This window comes from Anas acuta, chromosome 18, assembly GCF_963932015.1.
Source record: "Anas acuta chromosome 18, bAnaAcu1.1, whole genome shotgun sequence".
Classification (NCBI taxonomy): Eukaryota; Metazoa; Chordata; class Aves; order Anseriformes; family Anatidae; genus Anas; species Anas acuta.
In genome coordinates, this window is record NC_088996.1 from 9,348,411 (window position 1) to 9,370,065 (window position 21,655).

General features: G+C 39.2%; 1 protein-coding gene across 9 annotated transcripts; it reads right to left on the minus strand.

Moving 5' to 3' along the window:
- Positions 1-589: 589 nt before the first annotated feature.
- LUC7L3 (LUC7 like 3 pre-mRNA splicing factor) lies at positions 590-20,807 on the minus strand. Of its 9 annotated transcripts, XM_068655458.1 has the most exons (13): positions 20,581-20,807; positions 12,118-12,184; positions 11,124-11,163; positions 10,750-10,894; positions 10,336-10,410; positions 10,154-10,260; positions 9,086-9,257; positions 8,326-8,609; positions 7,607-7,767; positions 2,588-2,728; positions 2,377-2,482; positions 1,892-1,957; positions 590-1,032 (listed from the first exon to the last, which is right to left on the minus strand). In XM_068655458.1, exons 1-12 carry the CDS (start codon positions 20,677-20,679, stop codon positions 1,933-1,935), a joined length of 1,422 nt encoding a protein of 473 aa, XP_068511559.1. In that variant the 5' UTR covers positions 20,680-20,807; the 3' UTR covers positions 590-1,032; positions 1,892-1,932. The 9 variants fall into 9 exon arrangements, 7 of the variants coding, with proteins under 7 accessions (XP_068511559.1, XP_068511560.1, XP_068511558.1 ...); XR_011088841.1 differs by having other exon boundaries at positions 1,892-2,482; XM_068655459.1 differs by lacking the exon at positions 1,892-1,957.
- Positions 20,808-21,655: the final 848 nt, after the last annotated feature.

Genomic DNA, 21,655 nt, shown 5'->3' on the forward strand with positions numbered 1-21,655 from the left:
GTGAGTTTAATGCGTTACAGACACAGCACTGAAGTACACTTTGTCTCACTCCTGACTAGGACACATAGCATGGAGTTTACCAACAAGATCTACATTTGCTTGTGCTATAGCCTCATGAGAAAGCCCAAAGGATGTTTCTTCTACCTTATCTGTGGCAACATGCAAATTGTGCATGCCTACCAGCTGCATAAAGTTGTTAAGTAATGTTCAAAACTGATACTACAATGCAAATGTAAAGGCAAGCTGATGGTCAGTCTCAGCAGTGGCATCCTTCCGATACTAGTATAGAAGTTTATCTGTTCTATAAATGCTTAAGGCCTACGTTTTTATTGTGAGATTTCTGTAACCTCTTAACCAATTGCAGAGTAAGACACACCATAGGGGACACAGAATCCAACAACAGTAACTGATGGGAACTAAGGGTGAAAGGAAATACTAACTGATGGCACAGAAAAAACAAAGACAACCACCCCAACCACCACAGAATAACTAAACATCCAAATTAGTGGACTAAGCTTGAAGACATGAATAAATTTATTAGGAAAGAAACTTACTTGATATTAAATGTTCAATGACAGAGACAATCAAATTTGTAACAGAAATTCAAAGATACTTTATTTCCATTTCTTGTATATCAAGAAGCTAGGAATAGCTTAGTTGTAAAAATGGGATTCATTTTAGTTCGATTCACACAAATACTAAACATTTATTCTTGTGTTTTAAAGTCCAAGAATGAAAACTTGCAATTAAACACTGAGCAAGCCATGTGTTCAGGTTATGTTGGTTTCTTATCTTAAAAAGTCTTAAAGAAAAAAAGGATACAGGACTTATATTCTCAGTAGCATATGTGCTATCAACACATCTTTCTGAACTCTGGCAGGAAACACCAGTCCTGAATTAAGTTTTATAAAAAAAATTCTAACTCAACTTATATTTTTCTACGCCACTACAGCTTTCTTTCACCTCTTTTTAAAGCAGATCTTCATTTTAAGCTGTCTTCCGCCGTCTTCGCAGACTCTTCACGTAGTAGTCCTATAATGCAAAATTTTGGGAAAACAGACAATTAGACAACGTAAAAAGCATTTAGTTTACCAATTCCTATACACTGGCCCACTTGTTAGCTGTCATCTTAATTCTACAAAAACATCATAATTGAACAGTATCAGCTTTAGAAGCAATAATGTAGCACTAAGTTTAATGACCAACATTACATGTTCAAGGGTTCCTAGCATAAACAATGAAGCTCTACTAATGGCTTATGTTGCAAGAACCTCATTTATCAGCTGCATCTGCATCATTGCTAGTTCCTTATTTCAGGAACAGAACTAAAACAACCTTGTGCAAAAGTAAGGAAGCTACATCAAGAGTGGGGAAAACACTTCCAACTTTTCTTTTTGACACAGTATTTGCATCTCCTAATGTTAACAGTTTTATTTCCAACAAATAGGTTTTCAGCATACATTCTTGCCATGAACATTGTAATTATCTTGTGGCATTTGCCTTTTATTTACATTTGCCTTAGAAGTCTGTTATCAGCCATTCCACTTCTCTGTGCTACGGCTGACTGCAAATTCTCCTACGCAGTAGGAAATATTAAACACATACCTCTTAAAGACTTGAATTGCATTGAAAGTAACAAGGCGATTATTATGTAGTGTTTATTGCATTTTAAACTCTTTAAAGATATCTAATTCTGGGCACCACTGCATCCCTACACACAGTTGAAAGAAAATTCCATTCTGTTAACATCAGATTTACAGTATTCACACAATACACAAAAAGTCCTTTTCACTATCTTGAAAATCAAAAACACAACAGTAAGCTTAAAGATTACAGGCAACAGCATTCAAACATGGATGTGGGTAGAGAAAGGAGTACCTGGCATGAGTACCTGCTTAGTTTGACTGAATCCTTGATTTTTAATTTGGCTTTTCATGGGCCGCTCACAACACCAACGCTGTGTGAGGTATGGTAGTCAGCTGCAATAATTCATAAACCCTACACTTCCATCAATCCAATGCTACTGGCTCTCGAGTTACAGAACAAACTGCATTAGAATGCAAGGCAATAAAGCAAAAAAAACTAGAAACATCCTTGACAAAGAAATACTAGCAGTTTATATAAAAACAAAGTAGTCCAACATGTGCCTCAAATATTAAGTATTAAAGCAAAAGTTTCTGCTGATGTACCAACACAATATGGACTTAAATACAAAAACAGTGCAACTTTTTTTTAAAAAACGATAACAAAATCCCTAAAAATAAAAAAAGGATAATTAATTTTTTTCTATGGTGACTATATTACAAATATGTCCCAAAGAGGCACACTAATGGGGGCACGAGTCTGCTACAAAATAGCTGAGACAAAACAATGTACCTCAAAATGTTTTGCAGGACTACACTGTCTTTTCCTTCAGAAGGTGCTTTAGTATGTCTTCTTACTTGGCTTAGTTCCATCTTCATCTGTGCATACTTACGCTGCACTGTTAAACAGTAACAAAAAGCCCTAATCAAAGTTTGAAATAATGCACTTACCTCTGTCTGATCTGAGGTCATATCAGATCAGTTTTAATTGGACTGAGTGTCACCTTCAGATTTAATGTCTTCACTGGTCCCATTGACCTCATTCTTAGTATCACTCTCCTTCGAGTCTGTATTTGTGTCTTCACTCTGTTTTTCTCGACTACTGGACTTCACACTACTTTTTTTATCATCAGATCCCCTCTTTTCTGCCATGAAAGAAGACATTGACCATGGATTTCAAAGTAAAAACAAACATTGCACATGTGAGATACATTGCATACAAAATGGGTCAATTATTTTCTATATAATACAGTAGTCTATAGTAATAGCAGTAATAATCAAAGTTACAGAAACAGGCTTCAAACTACCATCCTGCAATGGACAGGGTACCAAAAAAAAGTCAAGGGGACAGTAAGGGCAGGGGGAGAAGGACAGATCTAACAGAGGCAGCTACGCAGCTGTCTGCTGAAATATACAAACTGGGGGGAGCGAGGCAGTCAAGAAGTTAGGCAAATATGATGCATGGCTATTGGCTTCCTTACTTATTATAGGACTCTGTGTCCCCAAGTTTAATTTGTGATGTGTATGGACAATGCATAAGCGCATTACCAAATAAGTCAGTCTTCACCAAGTTAAAAAAAAAATTAGCAACCCCAAACAAACAGGAAACAAACAATACTTAAGAACAGTTTGCTTTGTAGGTGGGGATCACAGTAGAAATCAAAATTAACTTTACTGGACAGCGCGTCACATAAGCTGTATGCTTGTCAGCATTATTTATTCTCAATTCTATAAAAACTGCATTTTTAATTCACTCAAAAAAGGCCTGGAAAGACAGTTTGGAAGGTACATAAAAAGCAGTATTTTCCAAACACAAAGAAGAGCAAAATGGAAAGGACCCCACAATTTCATCATGAATTAGAAAGCTGACTGGCAACTGAAGAGTTCACTACACTGCTGAAAAAACACTTGTCTTTCCCTCAATAGTCTTCAAAGGAGGAAGGAAGCCAGAAGTAAAAGTATTTCCATGGAAAGAAAAACATTCAATAGTAGAGCTACATGCCTCAATCTGTAAATTCAGTATTTGCAAATTTAATAAAAATAACAATTTCTCCTCTATTACTACACACCATAATATTAAACCTTTCATTAGTAAAGACACTTCAGAGAAAAAAATAAATAAAAAAACAACCTCTCAGACATCATCATATAGAACAACATTCATGCTTGTTTTTCTGATTGTTCCCTGCTATCTAGGCAATTAAAATAAATATAAATAAATAAATATATATATATATCCCCAAAACAGGAGCACACAGATTGAACACTCTGAAAGTTACTTTAAACAATGTTGTCACCTAGACTGGCATGATACACACTTTTATACTTCAGAAGACAAAGCAGAAATTAAGCTCCGTTACAGAAGCAACATCCCAACTTCACTGTTTTTAATACACCACCAAAGGGAGCGGGAAACCCCCATGCAGAAATGAGGGCAACTGCCTAAAAGCACTACTACTGAGGTTTCATCGGAAGCAGCACATCCAGTGCACAGTGCCTGGAGAAAGCACACAGTGACGTCCAAAAAACTACCTGAAGAACTACAAATTTTGTATCTGTCTGCCCTCGGTTTTGCAACTCCGCAGGTAGATTGCACTCTAACTAACCTTGTTAAAAAGTCTTCTTTTTGTGTCTTATAGGTATCTCCGATGCACACGTAGATCCACTGAGGAATAGTAGTCTTGTTTCCCCGCAGAGGACTAGTAGTCAGTCCAATAATCTTATCTTCTGTCCTATGTAGATATGGTAGATCTTAATAGCCCTATGGATGTGCAGTGTGCAGGGTTTTGTTTTGTCTTTTGTTTCTTGAATTTGGTCAGGAAGGATTATTTTGTTTAAGGTTAAAAAAAACTACTATTAACCTGTGGTACGAAAGACGAAACTCTTCTAACACCTTCAATAATAAAATAGTGTTACCATAGCAAACCTCCAGTTTGCCAAGCAGAACTGATCAAGTGTATCCAACAGCCCAATCAACTAAACAGTTGCTCCAGGATTTGAAAGTTAAGTTCCTTCACTTCATTTTCAATCCTTCAGATTTCTTTCTTTAAAAGCACATACACTTAGTTTGCTGTGGATACTATGCATATAGTACCTTAGCTGTGATCTATTAGGTAAAATCATGTATTTACTTTGCTTCCTAATTCAACATATGCACATTTTTCTGTTCGAGCTCATGTGGGAAACTGAAATGTTCTTTAAGAATTCTTACCAAGATAATGTGAATGGTTTTACTACTCAGAATGTAAAGTCAGTTTGTTAAACATAATATCCTGTATTACCAACAGTTTGAGTGTTTTGACATTATTTGCTGAGGTTTAATGACTAACATGAAAACACAATCACAAATTCAATTATTTTTATATAAGTTTGTGAATCCAGAAGGTAAAGGGCCAAGTAAAAGTGGTCTGGTGGCAAGTTAATCCTCCGTAAGATGAAGGTACTTGCAAAGCAGATTTTCTTTTTCTCCGCTTATTTATTCCACCTATGCTGAAGTTAGTTTACATCAACAGTAGTTACATTAATGCTCAACACGTCTTTCTGATTGTCAGTTTCCTCTCCTTTAGCAAATGTCTCCCTGTTCCTGAAACCCAAGTCAGAAATTGTGTCTCCATTTTTACATACACTGTCTTCTTATAGCCTTGAAAGGTCACAGCATTCCACAGTATTTTAGTAAATAAGAAGCCAGGACTTCTGAATTTTCAAAGTATGGCACTGATTTACTGTGTAACAGTGGGCAAGTCTTGGGTAACTTGCTTTTATTTTTTCCCCTCTAAGTCATGTTTTCATGTTTATAAAGCAGTTTGAGATTTCAAGATGAAAGGCACTACCACATGCGTTAAGTCAGGCCTTTGCTGCTGCTTACTTCTGTAATTGCAGATCAATGGTATATATAAAGACAATTAAATTCTGAAGCCAATATTCCCAATGGAGCAGTAAACGTAGTTGAGACTACTAGAGTAGCCAGCCTCACGCTTCAGATATATGAACCCCTAAAGCCAACTGCTGAATTAACTGCCTACAAAGCCACATGGCAAATGTGAGGATGTAATGGTGTTTACAATTTCATCATATAAATTCAGTATTTAACACACAAGTGTTGATCGCCTTCCCTGCCTTTCTTTCTCCCTCTCACTGGAGGGAGGGACACAAACTTCTTCAGCATTACAGTCCTGCTCTACAGCCTATTCATATTTCTACAAATGTTATAGTTTAAAAAAAAAAAAGTTATTGATTTTCTCAGGTGGAAATTTCATCACAGCTCAAGCATCACCCCCACTGTTCTCATATCTGGAGGAAGAAGGTAGCAAGCAACAAATAAAATGGCCAGCAAGGAAATTGGTCAAGTTTAAACGAAAAATACTGATATGCTGAAGAAGGTTCACTAACTCCTCTATTTATGGAAAGATTCAGGAGAGAACTGCAAAGCCATAAATGCAATAAACAGACCAAATTTGAATAAATACGTATAGTTATTTATATGGACAGATACACATAGAGTACTGAAGAGGACATTCTTGACCAAGTACCAGAAGTCTGTTCATAAAATAGGCAAAAAAAGGCACAGCATCAGGTAGGAAGAAAGTAACAAATGGACAGATACAGGCTACGATTCTGTGTTTGAATTTAAACACTACACATCAGTTCCACTGCCAGCAAGCAGGCAGCAAAAAACACTTGCCAATAAAGGGCAAAGTAAAATCAGAGATGAATCAATACTAAAGATGTACTGTGATATAAATCTGAAAAATTAAAATGGTCCAAGAGAATCAGGCAACAGAAACACACGAAGCATCACCTACATTTCAGGAATTAATCTGCTGAAAAAAAAAACAACATGGAAAAAGGTACAGCAAACAGGCCTATGCAATCAAGAAACATGCACATAGCACCTTTCATCCCAGAGAACCTCAAAAGTACCTTAGAAACATAACAGAATTGTTACATCCATTATTGACAGTCAGCTCTGATGATGAAGTGGGGTGGCTGTTTCGGAGTGGACATTAGTCAGTACCCCAGCAAAGCCTGTAGTTTAAGCCAGAAGTTAGTACTATATTCCTCCCGAAGTTTCCAAAGACTTTTGAAGTAGGAATTTAGCAATGACAATGCATTAACGTTTTTTTCACCAAATGCAAATCTCTCGTGTTTTCTCTGCAGCTCTTTTAAATACTACTTAAAGGTACAGCTTCAGAATATCAGCCTTTGATGAAGCAGTGAGTCACTATCAATGCTGTTGTACATGTATGCACTGCTATAAAGCATTCTGAGCACTAGCAGTACAGCATTCCTTTGAGACTCACCTGAATACTGACAAGGCAAATCTCACTTCATTGAGGGGAAAAAAAGGGGGGGAGGGAGGCAGGGGCAAGCAGGAGGGAGGAAAGGAGAAGACTGGCAGGGAGAGAGCATGGAATTGTAATTTAGAGCATCAGAGAAATTCTGCAAAGATTTATCTTGGACTGCAGTCATAGATTGAAAAAAAAAAAAACCAACAAAAAACTAGAAGCGTAGTTAAGCAAGAAAAGTAAAGGAACATGACAGTGTATAGAAGTAATAGATGCTACAGGTAGAAACACAACTACAGATCTCTCACAAAATACATACCAGTAAAGGAAAATTACAGAAATACCTGTTAACAATAAGAATTCCCACTCATAAAAAACCTGATTACAGTGCAAATATTTTTCTAAATGTAAACAGGTCAACAGGTCTTAAAATACATCACAATCCTCGCACACTTAATTTGCAGACAAAAGTAGTAAAGCTGTAAGCTTTTAGAGACTACTTAACAGATGAGAGGAGGACACCAGGGTGTATGTACACACGCATGTGCATTAACAATGACTGGAAAGAATAAAATGCTTCGAATGGGTTAACAGCAACATATACAGCTTATAAAACCAATTCCAATTTGATGCTAAGAAGAACTTTCAGTCCCTGACAGAAAGGCAACAAGCTTTTGAGACTTTAGGAAAATATTGTTTACAGAACTTAATATTAATTTGGTCTTCACACAAACATACCTTTTTCTTTTGACTTCCTGTCTTGTTCTCTCTCTCTGCTTTTGCTTCTGTGCTTGTAAGATTTCCGATCACGGCTTTTTGACCGTCTCCTGTCCCTGCTGCGAGACCTATGTTTCCTTTCTGATCTATCATGGCTTCTGCTTCTTCTTCGGTCACGACTCCTTAACATTTAGAAAAAATTTGTAAAATACAAATGTCAGCGGGTACTCAGAATACACAAACTGTTCTTGGTTTACACTTACAATGCATTGATTATTCATAAAAAACAGGTATTTAAAACAAGGCTTAGCATACTGTATACAAATATTTCTCAGTAAGTAAGACCTGGCTTCACATTGCCTTCTTCATCTCAAACATCCAACCACAAAAATCTTAAGAACATCCACCACTATAAATTAAAATCCAAGGAAAATTAAGAGAGTATAGAGGGGTCATGGAGAAAAGGAAATCAAAACCAAACCAGACCCTGTCCTCTGGGAATATCAGCATACTCAAAGCTCCTTCATTCACCACAACAGTGTTATCTACTTCCAAAAACAGACGGAAGACAATAAATATGCATCCAAACCTGTTTATCCCTAGAACCAGTAAAGCATGTCTACAAATTAGATAAGAACAGTGAAGCTAATGAATCAGTGATGTGACCCAGGCTGACAGATAAGGTCCTCACAAGATTTTAACATCTGGAAAAGTTACGTGAAAATATTTTGTTCCCATACCTGCTCCGCCTTCTTTCTCTGCTTCTTGATCTTTTGTGGTCTCGTGAACGGCTGCACCTTCTGTCAGATGTTCTGCTTGAATGTCTACTCCGGGAACGACTCCTTTTACGCCTCTCTCTATCACGGGCCCTCTCTTTTTCTTTTTCTTCCTCTTCACGTCGCCTCTTCCTTTCCCTCTCTTCTCTTTCCCGTTCCCTCTCTTTCTCTCTCTCTTCTCTTTCTTGTTTCTCTTTCTTTAGCCTGTCATCACGGTCAGGTTCTTCTGTTCTTTTTCGTAACTTTTCCTTAAAGAAAAGTTAGTGGGAAGAAATTAAGATTATTCAAGATAAGTCATTCAATATGACTTAGTTCAAACAATCTCAAGATGCAGAAGTTTAAGCTTTTAAAATATTTTAATTCTGTCCAAAGGACTGTCTACCCAGAAGCACTTTCGAAAAATCACTGAAACTTGCCTCCTTTCTCCTAGAAAACACTTTTTCTTTTGCTTGTCATTATTACAAGAACACAGGCCATACAGATGTTAACAAAAGCCACATAAAACTCCTGAGTTTACCTCTCTACTTACATACAGTATAATCACATAAAATGAAGACTATCAGTGCAAACACAATGCTAAATGTGCAGAGCAGGATTCCATTTCATTTTTATATACTATCTTCGGAGTATTTCAAACACTTGAGGAAGTCCAGTGGCCGGCCTTCTCTTTACCATAGGAATCCTCTGAGCAATTTTTATGCTCAGTAACTTAGGACATGCTTACTTTTAGGTCTTCAACAGTAGCTTTTATTTTGGCATAACCCATGTGCTGCTTTCCCATCAAGTGGTCATCTACCCTGGACTGTGCATCTCCTACAATTAAGAAGGCTCCACAAACTTCACAAACTTCCATCTGCTTCTCTTGGGCGGCAAAGCTCTCAATTGTCTGCAAAAGAACATATTAGATGAAAAAAAAAGAAACATTATTTTTTTTGGACACGTGATAGCGAAGATCTTTACAACTTCACTCTCATTGTTGAATAGCACTAATACTTTAATGCTTTTTAATACTTTGCTAATATTGTTGAATAATTTTCACTAGTGAAAACTGAAATTCCTCACTGCATACTTTGTATTTCTAGCATCCTACCTGCTAGGACAAACAGTGCAAGGACAGGCTACAAATGGCTCGCATGCCCATTCCATGCGAGCCACAAAGAAAGAGTCAACTAGAAAACAGCTGAAACAAACCTTATTCCTCACTGCAAAGGATTAGTTATCTGCAGCTTCCTAGCAATCTCAGGATTAAGGAAAATAAAACTCAGTCTTCTCTTAAAGAGTTATTTCTAACACCAACTGATGAGCTTGAGTTGCGGTCACCAGCTCAATGTCCAGGCGGCGACCAGTGGCAAGGGATATCTCTCAAGGGTCTGTATGGAGGCTGGCACTATTTTACTATTTTAACATCTTTGGTGGTGACACAGACAGTGGGCTTAAGTGTACCCTCAGCAGATTTGAGGATGACACTGAAGCTGGGTAAGCAAATAGCTGTGTGGTGTTTGGATGTCTGACAAGTTAAAACAACAAGAGGCTACACTACAAAATTTAACTAAAATCTGAACTAGTGTAAGCCGAACGCACACCTCTAGAATTGCTGTTTAAGTACTTTCATAATTTATGCGCATGAAAACCACTCTCAAGACAGCACACTGAATCAGCACACATAAGCATCAAGTCACTGTCTAATTCTGCCCATAACTTTCACACTTTCAGTGCAAAGACAACGTTCTTAGGGATCAAATGTTGCACCAAATTTACAAGTACAACTGACAGAACTACGAACATGTTACTTACTGAAGTTGTAGACCTCAGCAATTCTCTTTCTTCTTTTAGCTGTTCAACAAGTTTCATCATTCCTTGTGCCTCTTCCACCTTCCCTTCTGAACCTAGTTCTTCAATCTGAAGGACAATAAAAAAACTAATTATTAAGCAAGTAATGAAAGCAAGAGATCTGTTATAGGGTATAAAACTCACCTGTTGTAGTAGTACATCAATTTTGTCAGTTAACACCTGAATCTTCTCTTCATTTTTACCAGTAGGTCCCGCTGCCTGCGGAGCAGTAGAAGTGTGTCATTCATTTATATATATTTAAGTTTAAAGAAAAAGACAGCAATTTGTATGTTTCAAAGGTATTTTCTCATATTCCAGACACGTCAGGAATAACTTTCTCCTCCGTCTTATCCCATGAAGACCAATAATCATCTATTCTAACATAAGAAACACCTCTCAACACAGAACTTGCTTCACTCGGCAAGAGTAAACTATTCAAGCTAATTCCTCCAAACAAAATTCCCTCCTTGAACATAACATTTGAGGCCAAGGTAAAGAGAATGTGAAGGTGTTACCTAGAGGAAAAATTATTTGCCTCAATGATTCTTCCAGACTCACCCCAGAAGACTGCTGATTCTGTGACAGCGCCAAACGAGCATGACCTCTTCTAATCCTGCGTTCTACTTCTGCAAGTAAGCTTTGTAAATAGCGCAAAAAGTCTCTTTCATAGCCCACTTTCATAAAACGAGAGCTCTTCTCGTACCTGGTGAAATGTTTTTAAAATGAAAGGTCACATCACTTCATAGTACACAAAAAACAAGCGACACATTGCACTGTTTTAAATTGTTGCTGGAGGTAACTGAATATTATATGTTTAAATAAATGTTTATGTAGATGAATAAGCAATTGGTTTCTCATGGTTAGCTTGCTATTACAAATTTCAAACATACTAGGAATGCTATGTGCATTAGCATATTGATCAGCATACTTACTGTTTACGCAGATTTTCATCATGAATCTTTTCACAAGGACCTAAAAAGACCACACAAAAAGTTTAAGCTTGCATTCCTGACTGCCGAATTCCCACATCATTGGCATTTGCTTGCGCACCTAGACAGAACAGATCTTTTAACTGTTCCCAGGGATTTTATATCTGCATTTCTGCTTCTTTTGCTTGGAGTTTCAAAGAAAGAATGCCAATATGTCATAGTAATTAGAAAAACAAAGGAAATTCTGAATGACTTGTAAAATTGTAATACAAAACAGAATTTCCAGATCTTTCTTTGTCAGTAAAACTACACAAAAAATATTTTGAGGCCTTTAAAAACGGAAAAATTACATATTAAAGATGATCTCATCAAGCATTTTCTCAAACTCCAAACATTGTTCTTTATATTAAAAATAGATAATTAAAGTATTTATCTTCAGAGTAAAACTAAGAGGTATGTATCCTGTGATCATGAAGGGTAGCCATGCTGAAATTCTCCCACCCTCCTCAGTCTATCAAATTCTTCAGTGGACTTGGAATTTAACACTAAAAAAAGAAGCAAGTTTTTCCTAGTGGCATTCTCTAAACTACATGCTCACATACCATAGCTTGAAAGCTGCACATAACTTAGAGAAGGCCTTAAGCAGTAATTATTACAGTACAATTCTCTCAAGTTAATAAGCTCAAAAACAGAGTGACTTTAAAATAAGTTAAAACACTACCCAGGTAGCATAAGCCAGATTAGGAGACAACGTGTTAGGAGAAGAAAACTACTCCACATCCAGTAATTTACCTTACACCATTAGAAATATATTTTTCCCACTTAGAAGTAGGATTGGAAAAAATATTAATCTTAATATATTGTGTCACTGGCAATCCTTAAAAAGGCTATTTCCAAAGTGTTTTGACAGAGCATTCACCAGTAAAAATATTTACATAGAGAAGTTCAATTGTAATTATATTTACATGAATAAAAATGGCAAGACAGATACACTTACCTAAATCAGAACGGGTATTTGTGAATAATTCAGCTGGGCAAAAGCCACAAAGGTAGTATTTACAAACCTGAAAGAAGAGGGAAAAAAAAAAACAAGCTTTTTTTTTCCTCAGGAATTGACAATTTTTAGTGATCATTTCTGTTTTCTAAATTACAGTGTAGAAAGACCCTCTGTACCCTCTGCAAGACTTCCAAAAATTTTACCCGCATACACCCCCCTATCTTTGTGTTACTTGGCATCAGCAAGTGCTACAACGTGCATCTTAATGACAAAACACCAAGAACTCCAACTCTCCCTTGACACAATGGTGTTACTTAATTTTACTGCTGAATAGTTAAGTTAACAGGCATAACCTATTTGTAACTGCAAGGTAACATGTTATTTTGAAAAGACTGAAGTATTAAAAAAAAACTTGCTGTGCAATTCTTTAACTGTGAAAACGCCTGTCATGGAAGCAGGACAGCAAGTTGTCCTCTGCTCACCTGTAAGAACTTTGCATTCAGCCTCCATCCTTTCAACACTACTGGCTAGGTAACTATAAGACACCAGCACTCAAAGCGAGAGGCACTGCCTCAGGGCTGGGGATTCTGGTGTCAATTATGAGACCTAGAAACACACAAGGTAACTTCACGAACTATTCAAGAGCTTCCCTGCACTTCAATCTAATGCTTTTACAAACTCCTACTTTAAGAACGACGTGCAAAGAATATTTTGTGTACTTCTGAAGACATGCACAGAAGACGTTCAATGTTTTTTTTATACAGATTTATACTCATCCATGTACATCAGCTTAATTAGCAGAGTTGGTCAGATCTTGAAGTTCACGCATCTCCTGTATCCATTAGAAAAGCCAACTGGATTCAAATCAGGAATACTTTCACCCTTGAGGGTCACCAGAGATTGTGAACAATTATTTATTAAATAGACCCTTCCCCAGACTTGATCACCGTTAATTTTTAATGAATTGCTGATCCAAAATTAGCCTGTAAATTTTTCTAACACCTCCTATACGTTACACCACTTCCTAATATTCGGCAAATCTAGTAATTGCTACTGGGTATTACAGTAGCTCTAACACACTCACGCTGCGGACAAAGAACAGCAGCATACTATTTCCTAAAAAGTATTTTGAAGCATCTGAACAAGTGGGTATGAGTAGGGATCCGAGACCTACCCCACACAACCACCTCGCATAGTGCCTGTGACACCAGTTGTTCAAATTACAGTGATTTATTTTTCCATGCTAACTGCCAGACTGCAAATCAGACTACGGAGGTTAAAATTGGACTGACTGCTTTGCAATTACACAGGAACACAACCAAGCTTTCTACAACAGCCTGTGGGCGTAAAAAAAAAAAAGGAAAAAAAGTAATTTATTGCATAATTTAAATACTGCTCCTGTGATCCAGGTTAGGCCAATGTGGCACTAAATACAGCAGGCAATAATAATTTTTATAACCACAACCCATGCTTGCACTGAAAATAAAAAAAATACTTAGAGATCTATGGAAAAAAAGCAACAGTGTTAACCAGCCAACCAGAAAACAAGAAAAAAAGCTAATTCCCCAACAGTAAATAGTCTCAAGCCTAGATGGTTAAAAAAAAAAAATCAAAAAAACAAAAACTCTTTTACTCTCTGCAGCCAGGCCATGCAGATAACACTCCCTTTTTCTGAAGTTCACAAAGACAGAGCATCTGCAGAGAACTACAGCAAGACTGGGGGGGTGGGGGGGGGGGGAAGCTACCCATATCTTTAGTGTAGAAGGAAAAAGCAAAGTGTGTTTTTATCTTAAGCTTCCCCTCACTTTAAGATCAACACCACCGTCAGGATTTCAGAAGCAATGCCTTCACTCCAGAGTTGGTTCCAATCACTTGCACTTCAGCTAATTCCTCAACTAACCATGCTTCAGTGACTGCAGCTACACAGAAGAACAAAAACCCCTGCCCAGCACAACCAAATCAGTAAAGTAGCTCTGTTACTGCTACATTACTAGCTTAAATGTCAGAAGCAGTTAGGCTTTAACTCATATCCTCCGAGACAGCAAGCTGTATCAGCTTCAAGTTCCGCTTTGCTCTGGTGCTTTTCATTGATGAATCCTCAGGAAAGGAGCAACACCCAGGCTACGTGTGCAAGCAGCAACAGACTGACCAGTAATTAAGTGTATGCTAGTATCTTACCCAATACACACCATGGTTTCAAGGGGGAAAGATTTTGACACTTAATTGTGCCTCATGTTTTTTCCAAGTTAAGAAAGCAAGCACCTCTCACCTGGGGTATGACCAGTTTTCCTCAACTAGCCACCTGTTTTCTAGGAACTTTTGCTCGTCTCCCACTTTTAACAACAGAAGACAAAGATGGATTCGGCACACAAAATTGTGTCTCTTCTTCTGAAACAGCTCCAATGGCATGGATGAATTTCTCGGAATAACTTGAAATTAGTATTTAGTAAAGCAGGACATCTCCCAGAAAACTTTCGTTTTCAAAAGGACTATCTTCTTAAAAATCATAATAGATATATGAAAATAAAAATGTTAGTAAAACAATTCTCTCCTCCTTATTTTTTCTTACGTCTGCATAATTTTATCCAGAATACCCACAGAGGACCCAAAGAGGACAAACCTAAGAGAACATGATACAGCTTCTTGACAAAAGAACAGTTTAAAAGAAATCTATTTAGACTTAGTCTGTTGAATTCAAACCCTGCTAAATATTTCACGTGAAACACAGTGAAAAAGCATCTTACCAGAATTTCAACACAAAGAGGTAGGAAAATGTCTTACTTATACACACATATACATCTCACATGGCTATAGGTTAGGTGGCTGTTTCTGTGATGTCACTGTGCCATTTCTACAAAGCAGCACCATAGCAAAACCAAAACAAAACAAAAGCCCAGCAACTAAGGCTTTGTATATATGCCAACAACCACTAATTAAAGTTTAAGTATCTTCAGGTCATACAAAAGCTATATGGGGCATAAGAAAACAGTACTTCCAAAGCATGAGTGGAAAATGAATTTGTCTGAGTAGTATGACTATACTTTGGGAATTAACTCTAATCCAAGTAAAACTGGTGACTGCAGATTTAAAGTGGCAGAGCCATTCTGAAAACAGCTTTGTAGTGGCCTTACTTTTCACCTGCTTTAAGTGCTGTCTGAAGAAACACTGAATTCCTGGGGAGAACCAAGAAAAAAAATAAATCACTGACTGTACAAACCTTTCAATATCAGTTGCACTGCCAATGCAAGATTGACTGGTCCAGAACAGAAGCATCTTGAAAAGCTGCACGAGTAAAGCTGAATGGGTCTCCCTACAACCAGGCATCACAGCAAACGTGCAGGTGTAACACCAAAGGCCTACTGTTTGGAGACAAAATCTCAAGTAATAGAGCTCTCCAAAAAAATGGCAAAAAATTCAGCACCTGCTAAGAGTGGACTAAATTCAGCACCTCTTAAAAGCAGCTTATGCAGAGACTTACTCGCCCTTCTTTGCAGACATTCAGAATTATTGGCAGAGGCTTTGGCAGTAAGTCATAAGACCACCTAAGCCTGTTCTCTGAAACAATTTATAGAGAATAATTAAAAACAACCACACAAAAATCACAATTTTTTTCTTCTCAGGAAGACATGAGGAAAAAGAAATTGGACAATCTCACTTTAGTGTCAAGCTGTTTCAAGAAACCAGACTGCAGATGAGCTCCTCCGTTAAAAGAAATAGCATTTCCTATTTCTAGGATCTCTTTCCCTTCAGTTTCATTTTCTTGACCTCACAACCAAGTACAGGGTCAGTGAAAAGGCACTTCCCAAGAAAAACTGCTGGGATTAATCAGAGAATTTCCTAGGACACAAGAAGCACAACAATAACAGCCTGACCATATTCTGCTGGGAAAGAGTTATAGGAAGTCTTCATAGCTGCATGCTCAAAAACTCCGCAAACTGGTCTGGAACAGTTTTGAAACTAGCAACAAGAAGAGCAAAGGGAAAATTATTAGAGTCAGAAGTCTGACAAAACAAAACAAAAAATTTAAATGACCTTATGAAGCAGCGCTTCTGGAAAAAGCCTCTTCTTACCAGCTGCTGGTAGGAAGAAGTACCAGAAGCTGTAGTGACCACCACTAGAATATGTAGCTTAAACTTGTGTCAGACACTGTATTAAGTATTAAAGAAAATCACTGAAAAGTTGCAGTAATTTTCTGCTAGCTCTGGATGCTATGGTACCTAGTGAAGTCCTTGACATTCTCTCCTCAGAGGCAGCCTGCAGAGAAATACTGGTATCAGAGTGGTTTGGGCTGTGTCTGCCACAGTTTTCTCCCTCCCTCGCACCTATTTCATGATGTTCTTCAATTGGTTTTGCTTTGATGAAAAAACATTAATTGAGAGAATCCTGCAGCTATCTTAAAACTTTATCATCCAGGGTTAGCTTCACTTTATGTTACATCTGCCTTGACAGGCTGGAGATAGCTACCAGCCAGCTGCACTTTACAGCTGGTCTTAAGTAGTCAATCACAAGCAGGAATAGAAAGGGCCAAGAAACGGCTGAAGAAGCACAGAGCCATTAAAGGGCTGAACCAGAGGTGATACGCTTCAAATGGCATTACTCATCCGGAGCTTATCAGACTGCTGCACTTAGCACTACTCAGAAGTCATATGGAAATATATTCTGTATTTGCATAAACAGGACAACAGGTGATTAGCATGGCTACTTAGCCATGCAGGTAATGAACTTTTTTCCCCCAAAATTATTCTGATGACTCTGCTATCAAGAAGCTGGACTGAGCAGAATGTTGTCAGCACTTTGTTGCAGCAGGATTAGCCGTGGCTTGCGTCTCAAAGCCCTCAGATGTCATACATGTATCTCAGTAACACACTAGAATGAAAATGGACACTTGGAACTCTCCACTTCATCACAAATTTACTAATCCTTAAAATCCCTTGGAGATGGGAAAGTAGCATTCACTTCGAATTGTGAAAGCTGGCATCAGAAACGGATAGCTCATCAAGAGCTGTGACCAATTCAAAACTTTCCCCCAGACAAAAGCTACCGACAGCTCTACACCATTAACACTTCTGTACTAACATGCTCCTGTTCTACAAGAGTAGAACTGTAGTAAACAATTCTACAAGCACATTCCTTTAGGCACACAAGACCTAGTAAAAAGGCAGAGAACAATATCCAGGTTGTAACCTACACAACAAAAAAGAGAAAATTGCTTCATGTGGACGAGTTCTTTGAAGCCTTACAGTTCTCAAGCACCACAGGTTTTGTAAGCAATGCTCCCCCAACCAGAACAGCTAAGTCCTTCCCCCAAACTGGCTCTTAAAGATAACCTTTCCAATAACAATATTCTACCCAAACAAGTACAAATTAAGTCAAGTTCCAAAAAAATAATCAAAAGAAAGAGGAGTAAGTTCCGAGCTTCTAACTAGATGCAAACCAATTTAGGTCTTCTGGCATTAAAAAAAAGTATGTAATAGATTGTAAACAATTGACACCACCAAATCATATTTTAAATATAGAATCTGTATCTTGAAAAATTGTATGCCTATCACAGATAATTGCTCAGTCATTTGTCTGTAACTGCTCTCCATCTCTCCCTACTTTCTAAAATGCTGTATTTACCTTGAAGAAACCATCACAATCTCAAAACACTGCATGAAGCGCAGGTAGCCAACGCTTGCCGTCCTTGAGCTGTAGAACAGCCTCAGAACTCTCACACCATCACTCATCGACTTGTCTTGCATAGGTGGCACAATAAACAAGAATGCTTGAATCAGTGCAGTTTTTTAGTTACTGTTCCAGAAATACACTTTGTCACGGATACGACAGTTAGCAGAAAGATTAGAACACATGCTACTAATAATTTCCTGCTACACACAAAACAGGAAGCCTTTATGCCAGATCTAGAACTGATCATCCAAAAAGACGCTGGAATACTGAAATATACAGCACCTGGGATGGCAATGTCTTAAGATTAAAGACTTTAGTCACGTAGAAGTTATAAAAACAAGAATTTAAAGGCTTTTCAATATATGATGAACACATTTCATTAATACTGCACATAAATGCTCAGCTATCACACTGCTTTCATAACTTCCTAACAACCTATTCCTATCTTGTATTACATTGCATCTTCTGCAGTTTTGTTGTTTGTTTGTTTTTTATCTGCCCATCCGTAAGTTACAGATGATAAACAGGGATGAGCTTGTTTTTGATAACGTTCCACATCTAAAAATTGATGAAATGTGACACAAAATCTTAAATTTTGGTATGAGAGCACAACATGCTTACAATGAAAAGACCCCATGTTGACAGATATGTCATTTTACCAGAGGGGACACTAACATGCATTTAACCTGAAAAATAAAACAGCAGTCAAGTAGATGAGTGGATGTTACTATTTGAACCCTATCTGCAATTGCTGAATGTGTCAGCACTCCTAATTTAATCGTTATGGGATGCAAAGAGTTAAAAGTTGAAACATCTTTATGTTTTAATAGCAGTGAATTTCTGCTACAAATCCATCAATTGACTGTAGCTATCTATTAACACATTCCTCCTTTCAGAGAGGTTGTGTTTAATAATGGTCCTATAAATCTCATAAATAGAATCAGGAGTGGCACAAATGTAACAGCAGCTCCTGCAAGGCTGAAGCTTAACCCTCGGCCTGTAAAGTTGCTGCTGGCCTCGGAGAGAGCACAGCTCTCCACTTTCTAAATTGTCCAAGGGGGACCTGGAAGAATAGACAAGGCCCTGTCTCTAAAAATAAACAATAAAGAAATGAAAAACACCTTAAAGATAGATCCCGATAGTTAGAGCAAATATCTTCAGCCTAATATAGTTTAAAAAAATCCCTTTTTAAAGATAGAAGTCATCTTAACCAGATTCCGGCTCAAGCCATTTACTTCCTATTTCCAGGGCTGAACAATCCCTATTTGAGTTCAGAATCAAAAGAAAGTATTTAACTGAACAATGATCTTTGGTTAAAAATGTCTAGAAGGACATTAAGAAATTCAGACTCACAGTTTTCTTCTGACACTAACAACTTAACTACATAGCAGCATTTTTCAAGCAGGAATTATTTAAAAAAATGCTTGAATTTTCCAGTCTAAAGCAGGAAAGGCATCTGTCCTTATCTCGTGCACTCAGAGAAACACGTGTTTCAGCCATCTCTAAAATAACACAAGTTTTGTTTGAAAACATAAAATTCCAACCCGTGGGATGCAGATGCAACACAGAACAGCCAAAAGCAAGCATTTCTCCCTTCCGACACAATTTGGAAACATCCCAAGAAAATACTAAGGTGGGAGGAGCCCCAGGTAGTTCAACTGCACACTACTTGCAGCTTAAACTAGAGCAATTCCTACCAAACATAACAAACAAGCTATCCTAATTGTGACGCTTTTTTTTTTCAACATATACTGCAACACACAGCTACATCATGAATGATGAAAAAAATATATATATATTGCAGCAGAGTTCTCATCTCTCCCAAAGAAACAGATAAGGAACTTTGTAATTACTGCTGATTTTTTTCAGAAGTCGGCTGCAGTACCATTAGGATGGATGTCAATAAAAATCGTCATTCACTAAAACTCAACTATGTCCCAGAAAAAAAAAAAAAAAGTCCCAAATAATACAAAAGAAGTCTTGTCTGAGCTGTTTATTGCAGAATACGAATGACATCATGATGTTAATGAAAAAAACACGTTAAGTAGTACTAAGTAATAACACTATTTAGCCTAGTGCCTATCTCCTTTCCCCTTTCTTGACACTGCACTATCCTGACTGACAAAGTACAAAAGGAATCAAGTTTTTGTTTGTTAAATGCTGCTTCAAAACTCGTTCTTCGCTATCCTCCAGGCCGCTCAGTCAGGCTGCCTGCACCCCAACCTGCGTGCTTCCTCCCCCAACACCACGTTCGGGGCGAGATCCAGCGACACTTGTGCTTCAAACCCCTAACACCCGTCCCGCCTCCCTTTGTACGAGCCAGCAAGCTCCAAGGAAGTTTTGTTTCAGCCCCTAACCAGCCTCATTTCAGCGCCCCCAAACACACCCCGCTCCCTCACCCCCCCCCCAAACTTCCCCATCTCTCCACCCCGCGCCCAACACACCCCTCTCCCCTCACACTGAAACCCAAACACAAGGCCCCAACACCACCCCATTCCCTCAGCCTCCCTACGGCGGGACCTTCCTCCTCCTCATCCTCCTCCTCACCTCAGGGCTCCCGGAGCTTCCCGCCCCGCGGCCGCCATGCAGGAGGGCCGCAGCCTCTGAGGGCCGCACCGAGGGCCCCGCAGCCCCCACCCCAGCCTTAGGAACCCCCCCATCGGCCGGCACACCCCAGCCCTGCCCCTCCGCTGTTGCCCCCGGGGGCGATGCGGGCCCAGGGCCTCGCTCCTCGCTCCCGGCCGGGCCCTGAGGGAGGGCGGGAGGGGAGGGGAGAGGCGGCCCCGCGCCACTCACGCTCTCGTGGTCCCACCGCACGTTGCTGCGCTTCTCATCCGGGGCCAGGTTTCTATCCCGGCCCATAAGCTCATCGAGGAGCTGGGCGGCCGATATCATCGCGTCGTCCGGGCCGAATCCTCGCCGCCAAACGCCGGCTCCGCGCCGCCTTCTCCTCCCCGAGCGCCCGCGCCGCCGCCGGAGTGACAGAGACAAAATGGCGGCGCGGCTCCTCGCCCTGCCCACAATGCCCCGCGCGTCTGCCAACCGCCTCTGCGGCCTGGCCTGCTGCGGGGCAACGGTGGCGGCCTCGTGTGGGGCGGCCGCCGAGCTCCTCACCGAGCCCCTCACCGATTCCCGGTTACCAATTCCCGGTTAACCGATTCCCGTGGTTTCCTCGGAAAAAGGCTGTGGGGTCGCCCCAGGTGCTGCGGGGTGCGTGAGCGCCCGGGGGGCCTGCCGGCGAGGGGTGCTGGAAATGCTTCATGTGCCTCAGGGCACCTGAGGTGTTGTTTTTTCCAATAAACGTGCGCAGTTCTTTCAAACTTGTCCTCACGAGTCATGCTTTTTAATAAAATTTGCTATTTTTTTATTAGTCGTTTTGGGTTCCCTTTGCTTTGTCTGTATCACCCTGGAAGAAGGGGTTTATTCCAGGCAGGACTTTGTTACTGCACAAATGGAACACTGTTCTTTTGTTGTTGCAATGATGCTATATGGTTACAAGTTACTGATTTATATTTTACCACATTAACACTCCATCAGTTTCTGTTTGTTTTGTTTTGTTTTCCTTCCCCGATGTGACTCTGTACATTATCATTACTGAATTTCACCTTTATAATTTTCAACTATTTCCCACTTCCTCAGAATCATTTTCAGCATCCAAGCTGCATTAAATTATTATTATTTTTTTAATTAAATTGTATTTTCCAAAGACTTACAAGTCTGTATTAGTGCTGACCCTGCAAGACCCCCAGGATTCATAGCAGCCTTGTTCAGAATCACTGGGGGCTTTCTGCAAGCAGCGTTGCCTGCAGAGTTCCCTTTCCAAAATAGCCCATAAACCCCCCATTGCACAGCACCACAAGGCACTGCCAGG

What these genes read in the sequence shown, in the direction of transcription:
- LUC7L3 (XM_068655455.1), bottom strand. Translation starts at nt 20,679, where the DNA reads ATGATATCGGCCGCCCAGCTCCTCGATGAGCTTATGGGCCGGGATAGA. An exon ending in AGAGAAAGAAGGCGGAGCAG is followed by an intron (nt 7,768 to 8,325) that starts GTATGGGAACAA and finishes CTAAATGTTAAG; the next exon opens with GAGTCGTGACCGAAGAAGAA. An exon ending in TGAAGACATTAAATCTGAAG is followed by an intron (nt 2,483 to 2,587) that starts GTGACACTCAGT and finishes ACTGTTTAACAG; the next exon opens with TGCAGCGTAAGTATGCACAG.